The 12,806-nt window shown below is 36.8% G+C and overlaps 1 protein-coding gene across 2 annotated transcripts; it reads left to right on the top strand.

The window, feature by feature from the left end:
* Nucleotides 1-1,208: 1,208 nt before the first annotated feature.
* paplnb (papilin b, proteoglycan-like sulfated glycoprotein) lies at nt 1,209-12,422 on the top strand. 2 transcript variants are annotated; one of them, XM_079888993.1, is made up of 14 exons: nt 1,209-1,309; nt 1,382-1,435; nt 2,813-2,922; nt 3,005-3,065; nt 3,153-3,255; nt 5,022-5,152; nt 5,228-5,325; nt 6,646-6,847; nt 7,869-8,045; nt 8,126-8,276; nt 9,666-9,746; nt 9,872-10,013; nt 11,499-11,565; nt 11,683-12,422. In XM_079888993.1, exons 2-14 carry the CDS (start codon nt 1,382-1,384, stop codon nt 11,962-11,964), a joined length of 1,659 nt encoding a protein of 552 aa, XP_079745119.1. In that variant the 5' UTR covers nt 1,209-1,309; the 3' UTR covers nt 11,965-12,422. The 2 variants fall into 2 exon arrangements, with proteins under 2 accessions (XP_079745119.1, XP_079745120.1); XM_079888994.1 differs by having other exon boundaries at nt 1,225-1,293; nt 11,683-12,371.
* The last annotated feature ends 384 nt before the right edge of the window (nt 12,423-12,806 follow it).

The raw sequence follows: 12,806 nt of genomic DNA on the forward strand, positions 1-12,806 counted from the left end.
CAACCACCATCTGTCATTTTGGTTGCTGAAAAGTGAAATGGACTAAAATAGCACCTTTGATGATAGCGTGTCACAGACCGCTTCCACCCCTATGATTTCATACTATACGTTTAGTGGCACCATTCACCACCATCACCATAAAGCTCCTCCCTCCCGCACGCAATGGGTTGTGGGCAATATTAGCCGTTAGAGTGTGCATTGATCTGCACGGAAATAGTAGACCATCCGGGTATCTTTGGAATACTCATTTCAACATACTACGATTTGGGACGTACTAATTTTCGCATACTATCCGTCCTAAATAAATCGCATTATAAGGCAAAACTAATCACACATGCATATAGGAATGTACATATATTAAAAAGGATATTTCTATCCTAGATTACACCCAAAGGATGTTTGTGTGTGTGTGTGTGTGTGTGTGTGTGTGATGTCTCGTAGCAGGAGAAAGTTTTCGTTATCTCTTTGGTGCATCTCTTTGGAGCACACCACAGGGGAAAACAAGCACGTTAGTTTTAGGTCCTGGAATGTCTCTGAGAGGATCGCAGGGTTGTAAATGATGTCAAAAGGCAACCTAAACCCAGACCTGGTGAATCCATGCCGGTAATTTAGATGCTCAAGATGTTAAAGGAGGAGGTTAAAAGCTTTAGTAAGCTTAGCAAAGAATGTTTTTAGAAGAAATGTGCTTAGACAACACAGAGAGTCCGAATTTGTTAATTCAGACCAAACGAACAAATGATTCAATAGCCCAGTCGCTACAGTTAGAACATTGAAAAAAGCCTGACTGTGAGATCTGTCACACATCACACAATTATGCTTTCATAATCATGCTGTCTCTTGCTTTCATAATAATTTTTTGGGGCTCTGGTCCCATTATAGACAGTGGCAGTTCTTGCAAGTCTAGTATCTTTCTGTAAAGCTGATTTGAAACATGTATTGTGAAAATGTACACTTGACCTCTGACCTTTCTTCCAAAGCACTGCAAAATTATAAAATGATAATGGAACTAGTTTAAATAAACATATATTGTGTAGAACTCAAACTGTGTTTTTCATCTTTACCAAACAGTTATGAATGATGAAGTGTGATCACGATCTCAGACTAAATCAGATTTGTGTAGTAGTCAGGCATGATATTGTCTCCCAATTAGGGGTTAATTGTAACTTGATATGAGTAGTGTGTATTGGTACGTTTATGTACGTGTGCACAAAGGAAGAGATGTTCAGTCTTGAGTGAATGGACATCAGTGTCACGACTGTCTCGCTGTGACTGGGTGAACTTGCCATTTTCGAAGTAAGACAGTGAGAAGGTAAGTGACTATTCATTAAAGATGTTTCAGTGTTTTGTGAATTTGTGGTCAACAAAAATTCTTATGTTGAAGATGATGGTCCACTCTCTTCTCGGGATCTTGTGCTTGACCTCTGCAGTTTTCTGTGTGAGTAAAACAACATTAACATGAAACACATGCGCTCAAGAATTAATATGATTGCAGAAATGACTGTCCAGTCAGAGTTTAGCTCTTAAGTAAATGTTTTCCCAGCTAACAAAAGTTCATGGATTTGTAATATTTCTAAATTTTTAATATATCGTTATTTAAAATGTTATGCTAATTTTGGTACATTCTCCTACTAAACATATATCATTCTTTGAATGCTTATTTGTAATATTCCAAGAAATGTAATGTCAACATTTATCAAGTAAATACTTTTTTTTTTTTTTTCTGAAAATGTTTCAGGTAAAAACAACATCATAAAGACATTTCAAGAACATTTCTCTCAACAACATGAGAACGCATATCAAATATTAGTAATATGTTATTAATAAATGTTATTTAAAGAACGTTTTATCTTAACATTTACATTACAAAACATTAGTGAAAGTTGTGGGAATGTTCCCTGTTGGCTGGAATGTCAGAGGAGAGAATCAGATCAAGTAAATTTATGTTCTTTTCACCTAGAATGTGTAAGGGATCCATATAAAATGGTTTTGTCTATATGCATTGTAAACCCAAATAAGTTGGCAAAACTCAAAAAATTTAAGGCAGTCAGTTGCCTCAAATTTTTTAAGTTAAGAAATTCAAAGTTTAAGTAAGCAGAACTGGCAGATTTTTATTTTATACTTATACATTTTAATTGTTATTAACTTGAAATGTTTGAGGACACTAATTCATACATTTAACTTAAAACCTCCATGTAATCTCAATGTGAACACTTTTATTAGTATAAACTTAACTAGCTTTAACAAGCTAGTTTGCTATACTAATTTGTTAACATGTTAACAATAGTATATTATAAAGTAGCACTTGCTGTATGAGTGCAGTATATAAAGGTTTTATTTGCTCTCAAATCAAACTGCATGCACTTCATATCCTAAAACCAACATTAACAGAAATTCTTCTAAATTAGCATAACAAAACATTAATCACTACTAAATCTCCCACTTAACATTAATCTTGCACAAAAAAACAAACAAACATTATAATACACTTAATTTTAGCATTTACTCTCCCTTTTGAGTGCCATCGGCAAAGCATGCTGGGAAATAGACATCCCAGCCGTTTCAGTTAAACTTAAGTTCATCTAAATTAAAAGAAATTATTTTATACAACTCAAAACAACGAAACAGCGCAGTTTACTTAAAATATATCAGTTCTGTGAACTTGAAAGAAAAAGAAAGAGCTAAATACTCATAAAAGTTTGACTAAACTAATTAGTTTAATTTAAGTTTGCCCTACTCAAACCAATTAATTATTTTGAGCGTTAGGGTTTACAGTGATTTGTCCCCACCATGACAGATAGTGTGTTTGCTGTAGGTGAGGCAGCCGTCTGATGATTACTGGGATCAGTATGGTCCGTACGGAGCCTGCAGCCGCACATGTGGCACCGGAGTAGCTGTGAGAACCAGGGTCTGCAACACCATGAGGTGGGTGAACACCTGTGTGTTTAGTACATTTGAAACCCTTTTCTTTAGAGCTTTCATAACCCATCTATCTTTTATTATTAAGGACGGATGGTGGACACAATTGCGTGGGACCATCCAAGTCCTACAAACTCTGTAACACACAGGTAAACAACTTAACACACAATCAAATGCACACACACTATGTTTAATACAACTGTTTTAGAGCGCTATAACGTTTGTCCTCTGTAAAGGAATGCCCTGTTGGAGCTCGAGATTTCCGTGAAGAACAGTGTTCTCATTTTGACCGAATGGAGTTCCAGGGAAAACGTTACACCTGGCAGCCATATTATGGAGGTATAAGACACAAGGCGAAATGTAAAATTTCATTTTATTGATTATACAGTTTTTTGTATGAGGACGTTCCGTTAGGAAGTTTATTTGTATATTTGAGCTCTAACAGCTAATGTTTTTAAGGTAGGTAGCTGAATTAAATATATAAAATTAAATAAAGTTATGGTTAATTTACTAAAAACATACATTTTCTCATCCAAATGACTTTTTTTTTTCTCATTTTGAGCATAAACCTCTGTCAATTTGGTTAAATTTACACTTAAAACAAGAAAAAAATTGTTGTTGATTCAACAACTGTTTGACTGTTAAATGTAGTATTAGCTATTACATTTAGATCTCTTTTTATGAAAAATAAGCCTAAATAAGAAAATGATTTGTTGTCTAATATGTTATTTTCACATAGACTTAAAGGTGCTCTACGCGTTTTTTTAGGCCAAAACATTTTTTGTCACATACAGCAAACATCTCCTCACTATCCGCTAGCTGCCTGTCTCCTGAATACACTGTAAAAAACGTGGTCTCTGTAGACAGCCCAGGCTCCACAAACGGCAACAAAAACAAACTGGCCCAGCCTGGACCACGAAACATAACAAACTGTTCCAGCCAATAACCGGCAAGAATGATTTGGGGGTGGGGTTTGGGGGGTTAGTGTGCGGATGAGGAGGAGGGAGGGTCGAGCTAGCCTCCGTTTTGTTCGACAATACTTTGAACGTCAACAAGAAGTGACGTCACCCAACATCACTTAGAGCACCTTTAAATTGGAGCTTTCATTTGTTAAAGGGTACATAACATGCACAGTTTCACCTAATCTCATGTTAATCTTGAGTACCTATAGAGTAGTAGTGCATCCTTAATATCTCAAAAAAGTGTTTCGTTTTATTATATTTATAAATAAAAAATTCAGCTTTCCGATTCTCTCCGGAAAAAGCCGAGATCCTGGAGGCGGAGCTATAGAGTCAAGCGGTAGTACTTGATTTCCAGCAAAAGACAGAAATCTGATCCAGTTGTACTTACATGAATGGGGTCTTTTATCACTGGGATCGCTCCACGTTTTAATAGCAAACGATTTGCAAATCCAGCGTCGACCTGAGCCTTGTTAATAAAACATTCGTCACTGAAATGGCCAGAACACACAACCGCACTTCCTACACTCCGTTGCTGCCCCGGAAAAACAAATGGCATCCACTGTTCCTGTAACACTGAGTTCTTTGGAAAGCTGGTGGACACGGTAAGCTTTCCCTCACATCCAAAAACACACTATTTTGGAGACATTCTTGAACAAATCCTATGCAGCGCTGCCGATGATTTCCTGTTGAAGCGCGTTGATGTGCGCGGTCTCGCTCTCCTCTGGTCGACGTGCGCGCGGGCGAGCTTTTCCGAGAGAAATGCTCATATAAGGAGTTCCACTTTGATCTACGTCATTAGATCCACGTTCGAAAAGAACCCAGCCGAAACTTGTACCAACCCGGAAGTAAGATTTTAGGCACAGAAATTCTCCGTTATTCGTCCAAAATATTTTTTTAAAACTTTGCCCATGTTTAACATGAGAATCCATCTCTTTAACACTGTAAACAACTCTGAATACATGAAACACCATGGTACCCCCCCTTTAAATGACAGTGAGGGAAATACTTTTACACACAAAGTAAGTCTTAAAAATATAATTAGATGTAATGTATGGTTGAGTCAGAAAGTTCTGGATGCTTTCATATTTTGTTATGGTGTAATAAGATGTGGCTAGTCACATGACCTGTTGTGTTTTGGTCTAGCTTCAAACCCATGTGAGCTGGTGTGTGTGCCCAGTGGAGAGAGCTTCTACTACCGTCACAGACCTACTGTGGTGGACGGCACACCGTGCTACGTGGGCCGCAGAGACGTCTGTGTGGAGGGTGTCTGCAGAGTACGTGTACACTGACTACAGCTCAAAACCACACACACAAACACTTCATCCTAACACTCTTATCTCTGCTGAAAGGCGGTGAGCCATGGGGAGATTGTGGCTTTTGAGGATGACTCTCGTCCTGTCACCTCTAGACATCGCCCTGGGGCCGCTACCCATCTGGACACCTACAAGTAATTTGTGTTTTTTTTTGTGTGTGTGTATGTGTGATTTGTTTGTGCATCTATAATGAAATGTATACAGGGGTTGGACAATGAAACTGCAGCACTGACCAATATAGTGTTGGAGGTTTCACTCCTATGCGCGGCCTGGTGGCCAATCTTCACTGATTATCCATCAGTAAGAGCAGAGTGTGAAGGTTTAATTCAGGCAATAGGTCAAACACAGGCAGGCAGTCCGTACGTACAAACAAACAAACAAACAAAACAAAACAGGCAGGGGTCAGAGGCAAAAGAGTAGTGATGAGTCGTTCATGAACAATCCGTTCATTGCGTCTGTCACGTGAAAAATGAACGAAAGACTCGGAAGGTAAAGTAATTATTTATGTTCCCTGTAAATTATTTTTGACTGCATTATAATGATTTCTTAATTCAGAATATGATCAAGATTGCGTAGGTGGATGTGTTCGGGGAATTTGCCTGTTAAAAGTATAACATTTAAAGCCCCTTAAATGAACGAAAAGACTCAAAAAAAGATTCGTTCATTTTGATGAACGAGATCGAACGAGAGAGTCAGTAAAATGAGCCGAACTTCCCATCACTACAAAAGAGTAATCCAGGTAACAGGGCAAGAACTCCAAAAAACCAAGAGACATGAAACCAGGGAGAATGCTCAGAAATGCAGTGTGACACAAACAAAACTTTGCAGTGAGTGAACATGGTATAAATAGGCTGAAACTAGCAGGGTAATGAGACACAGGTGAAAGCAATCAGTGATGATGAGTCCGGGCAGTGAGTTCTGGGAAATGTAGTTTGTGAGAGTGAAAATAGTCTGGTGTGGAGTGCCCTCTGGTGGCTCTCAAGGGCACTCCAGCTGGTGACCGTTATAGCTATGGTATCTTCAGCACATTACCTCATACGAACCACATCCAACAGGAATAACTCGGATTGTATCCAAAAAACACAAAACCACAGCTACCCAACTCACTCCAGAATTAAATGCGCATCTTGACTCTTCTGTTGCCACCAAAACTGTTCTGCACAGTCACCAGATCGAAATATTTTTGAGCCACTGTGATATATTTTGGAGGAAAAGCCAGTCAGAAAGCCTTTGCCTCCACCAGCATCACATATAGTGACCTGACCTGGCCACTATTTTGGAAGAGGAATGGCTCAGAATTCCCCCTGGCCACTGTGCAGGACTTTTATATGTCATTTTCATTGTTTGTATCATGTGTGTTCCAGTCTGTGAATTAGTGGTGAGGATTTTTCAGCGAGTCTCTCGGATAGGTAGGGTATCTTTATAGTCACTATCTTTATATATTGTGTTTGTAGGTACACATACGACACCTATTCAGAGTGTTCTCTTCCCTGTGGTGGGGGCACGCAGACCCGTACTGTGTACTGTATTAATGAGAGAACATCAGCAATGGTGGATGAATCTCACTGCAGTGCACAAGGCCTAAGGAAACCAACCTCCCAGGTGGCCTGCAACCAGCACGCTTGTGCCGAGTACAGTGTTGGTCCTTTTGGTGATGTATGTAATTATTCCATTAATATTTATGTATACAGTACAGGTCAAAAGTTTGGACACATTACTATTTTTAATGTTTTTGAAAGAAGTTTCTTCTGCTCATCAAGCCTGCATTTATTTGATCAAAAATACAGAAAAAAAATGTAATATTGTGATATATTATTACAATTTAAAATAATTGGTTTTCAATTTATTATACTTTAAATTGTCATTTATTTCTGTGATGCAAAGCTGAATTTTCAGGATCATTACTCCAGTCTATCACATGATCCTTTAGAAATCACTCTAATATGATGATTCATTATCAAAGTTGGAAACAGTTCTGATGCTTAATATTTTTTCATAACCTGTGATACTTTTTTAGGATACTTTGATGAATAAAAAGTAAACAAATTAAAAAAAGAAGCAAATGTTTTAAAAATAGAAATCTTTTGTAACAACAATATACACTACTGGTCAGTAATTTTTTTCTTTCTTTTTTTTGAAATAAATCAATACTTTTATTCAGCAAGGATGTGTTAAATTGATAAAAAGTGATAGTAAAGAAGATTTATATTATTAGAAAATATATATTTTTTTTTTTTTGAATAAATGCAGTTCTTTTTAACCTTTTATTCATCAAATATATTAGGCAGCAGAACTGTTTCCAACACTCATAATAAATCAGAATATTAGAATGATTTCTAAAGGATCATGTGATAGACTGGATGCCACATGTGACACTGAAGACTGGAGTAATGATCCTGAAAATTCAGCTTTGCATCACAGGAATAAATTATTTTTTAAAGCATATTCAAATAGAAAACTATTATTTTAAGTTGTAATAATATTTCACAATATTACTGCTTTTTTTCTGTATTTTTGATCAAATAAACGCAGCCTTGATAAGCATTAGAGACTTCTTTCAAAAATATAAAAAAAAACCGTAATGTTTTTGACCTGTACATGCTCAGAAGATTTTTTTGCAGGTGTTGCTCTTTTATTTTTAACATTGATGAAAGTGCTTTTCTGTTGTTTCTTCCAGTGTTCAGTGACGTGTGGTGAGGGCCAGCAGACGCGGGAGCTGTTCTGCGTCGGTGGCAGAGGAGAGCGTCTCCCTGAGCACCACTGCAGGGGTTTGACACGTCCACATGACACCAGATCCTGTCAGAGACCAGCTTGTCACCAAGTTTTTAGATACTACACCAATGATTTTAGCTTGGTGAGAAAAGGAAGGAGAGGAAGGAAATAAAGGAGAAAGCCAAACAGATCTAAGTATGTTCCTCTCTCTGTCTCCTTCAGTGCACTCGTAGCTGTGGAACCGGTACTCGCGAGCGCAGAGTGGTATGCATGGATTTGGATCAGAATCAATATGCAGATGATAGATGTGCTTCTCTCAGCAGACCTCATGCTTTGGAGAATTGCAACATACAGGCCTGCCCTGGAGCACAACGTGAGTTCATTCATGGTCATTGACGGTGTGTTATGTGCTATGAAAGATTTAGTATTTTCAGTCATCAGATTCATCTACATTGTGACTTAGATTTAATCAACTGAAAACAGTGTCTGTAAAGGTGTGAACCAAATGGCCCATACAGACATATGGCCCATAGAAACTGATGGGTGTGATTGGGTAGACAAGTGTAGATCGATCTCCTGTGAGAGGTCCTAACAGTTCTCCTGTGTTTGTAGCCCTTTTGTCTTCATGCATAAAGTTCAGTCACACAGACAGAACTTTGGGTTAAAGGGTTAGTTCACCCAAAAATGAAAATTCTGTCAGTAATTACTCACCCTCATGTTGTTCCAACCCCGTAAGACTTTCGTTCATCTTCGGAACACAAATTAAGATATTTTTGATGAAATCTGAGTGCTGGATCACTCCTCCTGCAGGCTTATGGACACTATAACTTGCTGGCCCAGAAAATGTATTAAAGACATCGTTAATATAGTCCAAGTGACTCCAGTGGCTCAATCTTAAGTTTATAAAGCGACGAGAATACTTTTTGTGCACAAAAACAAACAAAAATAACGACTTTATTCCACTTTTCATTTCCTTCTCTCTGGACCTCGAGTTTTTTTTACGTAGTGTAATAGCGTAGCGCGTCTGTGTTTCACGTCACCACGTATCACACATGACCAGAGTCGGCCAATAGTGAGCCTACGTGTATATATACATATATGGGACCGTACCACTCACCACGTAGGCTCACTATTGGCCGACGCTGGTCATGTGTGTTATGTGGTGACGTGCAACACAGACGCGCTACGCTTAAACACTACCTGAAAAGACTCGAGGTCCAGAGAGAAGGAAATGAAAAGTGGAATAAAGTCGTTATTTTTGTTAGTTTTTGCGCACAAAAAGTATTCTCGTCGCTTTATAAACTTAAGATCGAGCCACTGGAGTCACTTGGACTATATTAACGATCTCTTTAATACATTTTCTGGGCCAGCAAGTTATAGTGTCCATAAGCCTGCAGGAGGAGTGATCCAGCACTCAGATTTCATCAAAAATATCTTAATTTGTGTTCCGAAGATGAACGAAAGTCTTACGGGGTTGGAACAACATGAGGGTGCGTAATTACTGACAGAATTTTCATTTTTGGGTGAACTAACCCTTTAAGATTGTTGAAGGGCGACATGCTAACATCACGGCTGAAGGACTGCTACACTACAAACCTTCAATAAATTCTTCTCCCCACAAGAACTCTGGTCAAGCTTACTTATTTTATGTATTGGAGAAATCTAATGCATTGGCGAGCCACCCAAACCACTGCTCAGCCAAATACACCAAAATCTAACAGCTATGAGGCACTCATTCTGCACTTGTGTTGCTTTGGTTCAGTGGTGCCCAGCGTGCAGGACCCTGGTGCTTACGAGAGCTCCTTGCATGGATTTGTGCCGTACACCCATGATGCAACCTCAGGTTAAAAAGCTGTCACAAATATGTTGATGATTCAAAAGCAGTTTTAAATTCCTGTTTCCATTACTCATGTGTTTATTTCTATTGTGTATGTGCTGATTCTTGCTCTACATTTGCTTTGTGGACAGTTCGCAGACCAAGCGATCCATACCCTTCTGTGACTGGTCCCCATTGTGCCCAGTCGTATTACGGCTGCTGTCCTGATGGTCACACTGCTGCCTCTGGGCCTCGTGGAGAAGGCTGTGCCCACGATGACTGTCACAGGTCCAGGTACATACAGTAATACATAACTAAATAGTCATATAATCTGCCCACACATCAATACACTTGCATAACTGATATTTTATAGTATTATTTTAAAAACAGTAATAGTTTAAAAATCTTGTTTCCACTAAGATCACTATAATATATACAGTACAGGTCAAAAGTTTGGACACATTACTATTTTTAATGTTTTTGAAAGAAGTTTCTTCTGCTCATCAAGCCTGCATTTATTTGATCAAAAATACATAAAAAAATGTAATATTGTGATATATTATTACAATTTTAAATAATTGGTTTTCAATTTATTATACTTTAAATTATCATTTATTTCTGTGATGCAAAGCTGAATTTTCAGGATCATTACTCCAGTCTATCACATGATCCTTTAGAAATCACTCTAATATGATGATTCATTATCAAAGTTGGAAACAGTTCTGATGCTTAATATTTTTTCATAACCTGTGATACTTTTTTAGGATACTTTGATGAATAAAAAGTAAAAAAATAAAAATAAAAAAAAAGAAGCAAATTTTTTAAAAATAGAAATCTTTTGTAACAACAATATACACTACTGGTCAGTAATTTTTTTCTTTCTTTTTTTGAAATAAATCAATACTTTTATTCAGCAAGGATGTGTTAAATTGATAAACAGTGATAGTAAAGAAGATTTATATTATTAGAAAATATGTTTTTATTTTGAATAAATGCAGTTCTTTTTAACCTTTTATTCATCAAATATATCAGGCAGCAGAACTGTTTCCAACACTCATAATAAATCAGAATTTTAGAATGATTTCTAAAGGATCATGTGAATAGACTGGATGTCACATGTGACACTGAAGACTGGAGTAATGATCCTGAAAATTCAGCTTTGCATCACAGGAATAAATTATTCTTTAAAGTATATTCAAATAGAAAACTATTATTTTAAGTTGTAATAATATTTCACAATATTACTGTTTTTTTCTGTATTTTGATCAAATAAACGCAGCCTTGATAAGCATTAGAGACTTCTTTCAAAAATATAAAATTATATTAAAATTAAAAAAAGTATTTTTTTTTTTTTTTTTTAATAATAGTACTAGTTACTATAAAATAAATCACTGACAGTCTATTTTAAAAGGATAGTCCCTTAAAAAAATGATGGTTCTGTCATAGTTTACTCACTCTCATGCCATTCCAAACCTGTATGAGTTTCTTTCTTCCGTGAAGCAGAAGATTGAGAAGAACCAAACCGTTTTGGTTCCCATTGACATCTATTGAATTTGTCAATGGGAACCAAAACGGTTGGGTAACAAATATTCTTCAAAATATCTTCTATTATGTTCCACAGAAGAAGAAAAAAACAGTCATGCATGTTTGAAATGTAAATGATGAAAGAATCATTTTAATAAGGTCCATTCAATATAATGAAGACATTAAAACCTAAACTGACTATTTATATCCTATTTCACAGCATTATCTATGTTATGTTTGTCTGTGTGATAATAGATATGGCTGCTGTCTGGATGGAGTAACAGCGGCTCATGGTTTTGGAAGAGCAGGATGTCCTGATAGGGTATAATAGCTCATTTCATTTTCACACTCAATTTTCCTTTATGCTTCATCTATCATCATATCATTTTATTTAATTGTATGAACTATCTTTCCAACACATTATCTCCTTTGTTTTTAGGACTACAGTTCAGTCCGTCAACCCTCTGCGAGTGAGTGCTCTTTGGGACGAGATGTTGGGTCCTGTTATGAATGGACATCTCGTTTCTACTTTGATCATTCCTCTGGCTCTTGCTCGCATTTCTGGTTTGGGGGTTGCCGAGGAAATGGCAATAACTTTGTAACCAAAGAGGAATGTGAGCGGACATGTAATGGTTCAGGCAGAGGCCTTGCCCCGAGAGAACCAACATCCAGGAGAGGGATCAGCGGGGTCAGAGGCTATAGAATGAGATCCCGTGCATAAAGGGTTAAAAGAAGGGTCATTGCAATCCCCCAACAAACAAATCCAACTTAGAAACATGTAGACAAAACAACAGTTTATTCAAATGTGCACACAGCATTTTTGCGCTGGCTAATTTGAAAGGCATCTTGGGTTTATATTGACATTTATTGACATTAAATATTGAGTGCCCCTTCAAGCTTTTTATTGTAGTTTAAGATAAACACATTCTCTTTAAAGTTTTAAGCATCAAAAACAGCATGTCATTTTTTTATACATATTTCATACTCAACTGTTTAATCAATTTCATGAAAATAAATGTGCTGTTTAGAATTAAGCTAAAATCATTTTCCTTTTCTTTATGTTTCTATATACTTTGTACTTCAATTGTATACTCTTGCTAAGCCATTAAAGTGCTAACACAAACTGAGAACACTGATTGTTTATGATTCCACTCAAGAACTTTGAATCTCTTGTAGCCTACAGCATTTGAGACGATCTTGCATGCAGATTTCTGTTTTTATTTTATTCGTTTATTGAACAGGGACAGTGCACATTACAGTAATATGCCAGGGTTAGCCTATTTGTTTTAGCTATTTTTTCATCTGTAGTTCCTGGACAGAATGATACAAAGTCGCCATGAAAACAAATATCAAATGTAAAGTCAAAATGAAGAAAATGGTGGTATAAATATACACAAAAAACAAATAAACAAATAAAAAACAGACATAAAAAGGATGAACATTATATTAGGCTACATCTAACACAAAACAATACGATATTGTTGCAAAAAAAAAACAAAGCCATTATTTGCTGATGATTACAATACAATTTTAAACCCTCATAACCATCGAATTTGAACATTT

The sequence above is a fragment of the Squalius cephalus genome (genome assembly GCF_949319135.1).
Source record: "Squalius cephalus genome assembly, chromosome: 12".
In the NCBI taxonomy this organism is placed as follows: Eukaryota; Metazoa; Chordata; class Actinopteri; order Cypriniformes; family Leuciscidae; genus Squalius; species Squalius cephalus.

What these genes read in the sequence shown, in the direction of transcription:
- paplnb (XM_079888993.1), top strand. Translation starts at nt 1,382, where the DNA reads ATGATGGTCCACTCTCTTCTCGGGATCTTGTGCTTGACCTCTGCAGTT. An exon ending in ACAAACTCTGTAACACACAG is followed by an intron (nt 3,066 to 3,152) that starts GTAAACAACTTA and finishes TCCTCTGTAAAG; the next exon opens with GAATGCCCTGTTGGAGCTCG. An exon ending in GTGTTGGTCCTTTTGGTGAT is followed by an intron (nt 6,848 to 7,868) that starts GTATGTAATTAT and finishes TGTTTCTTCCAG; the next exon opens with TGTTCAGTGACGTGTGGTGA.